General features: G+C 46.2%; 1 protein-coding gene across 1 annotated transcript; it reads left to right on the forward strand.

Moving 5' to 3' along the window:
- LOC132162545 (UPF0481 protein At3g47200-like) lies at positions 1-1605 on the forward strand. The gene has a single exon (XM_059572790.1). The coding sequence runs from the start codon at positions 65-67 to the stop codon at positions 1505-1507; it is 1443 nt and encodes a 480-aa protein (XP_059428773.1). The 5' UTR covers positions 1-64; the 3' UTR covers positions 1508-1605.

A 1605-nucleotide genomic window follows, 5' to 3' on the forward strand; every position in this document is an offset into this window, starting at 1 on the left:
TCTCCATATTTTGTATTCCCCATAAATTTCTAGTAAACAAACCCCTTTGTGGTGCACACTCGCCATGGCCAGAACAGAGCATGTTATATCTGTGGAGGAGTTGCTTTCGAGGAAGGTTAATGTTGTTAGAACAGAAGCTGTTGAAGTCCAAGTGATAGAGAAAGACAGTCCCAGCAGGCAGCAGAGGTTGGATCGATTGGAGAAGGCAGGAGGAGGAGACAGTAGTGCACAAAATGAAGGTGATCAAAAAGTAGCCGGACCAAAGATACAAAAGGTTTCGTTTTTGGTGCGAGATAACAAAAACGTGGCCAAGTATTTTGAGCCGAGGGTGGTGTCGCTGGGTCCTATCCATCACGGTAATCCAAAGTACAACCTAGCAGAGGAGTACAAGCTTGGATTGGCTAACAAGTTCGTCAAGGAGAGTGGTAAGACAGCTGGAAGTTTGTACGCTAAAATTGAGGAGAAAATCAGCAAACTGAGGGAGTACTTCGATGGGGAGGTGACCAAGGAGTATGACGACGAGTGCCTCGCCTGGATGCTGTTCGTGGACGGGTGTGCTGTATTACAATTCATGTACTATGCAGTTGAAGAGAAATTCAAAGATGTGAAAATTAAAAACGATCTAGCGGCCTTTGGGCAACAGGATTTGTTCTTGTTGGAGAATCAACTTCCTTACCAACTCCTCGAGGATTTGATGGAGTTGAGCGACAATAAAGAGACTTTGAAGAATTCGATCGACAGTTTCATTGAAAATCATGCAAATTGCAAGGCTCCTAAAAATACCAGCACAGAAAAGCCGGCCCATCTTCTCGATCGCCTGCGAACAAGACTACTTTGCAAAGTTCCTGTCCCCCGAGCCGGTGATCATAAGGGAAAGAAAAAGAAGGAGGCCGATTGGCAGTCGTATCGCAATGTGCAGGAACTCCGAGCAGCAGGAATCCAATTGAAGCCTAGTAAAACTAATTCCTTGATAGACTTACATTTTTCCGACCAAAACACTTTCTACCCTGGATACCTTCATCTTCCTCAAATAACAGTGGATGATTCGACGGGGCCCATGTTCTTGAACTTGATAGCTTATGAGGGGTGTCCGGATTTCGAGAATGACTTCGGCGTCACCTCGTACGTATGCTTCCTCGATACACTCATTGATCATCCCGCGGACGTGAAGGAGCTGAGGAACGCGCACATACTCCACAACCTCCTTGGCAGCGACAAAGAAGTGTCTCAACTCTTCAATGACATAGCCACTGACTTGGTGCCTAACCCCAAAACATATGCCGATGTCAAAAATGGGATACAAAAGTGCTACGACAGCAAGTGGAAGACCTGGATAGCTCAGGCCATTCACGACCATTTCAGCAGCCCCTGGACATTCGTGGGTTTCCTCGCCGCATTCTTAGCACTTGCTCTAACTGTCCTCCAGACTTGGTATTCTGTCCGCGGCTCTCCCTCTGACACCAAAGATCGCTCTCCCCCTGCCCCCAGAATTCCCAAAAGGTACTGAAAACATTTTTGCTTTTATCTTTCCAATTAAGTGCATGCATCCACCGTATTGTAAGCCTATATATATATATACCCAGAGGCCCAGATTCTATATATGCA

This window comes from Corylus avellana, chromosome ca9 (genome assembly GCF_901000735.1).
Source record: "Corylus avellana chromosome ca9, CavTom2PMs-1.0".
Taxonomy (NCBI): Eukaryota; Viridiplantae; Streptophyta; class Magnoliopsida; order Fagales; family Betulaceae; genus Corylus; species Corylus avellana.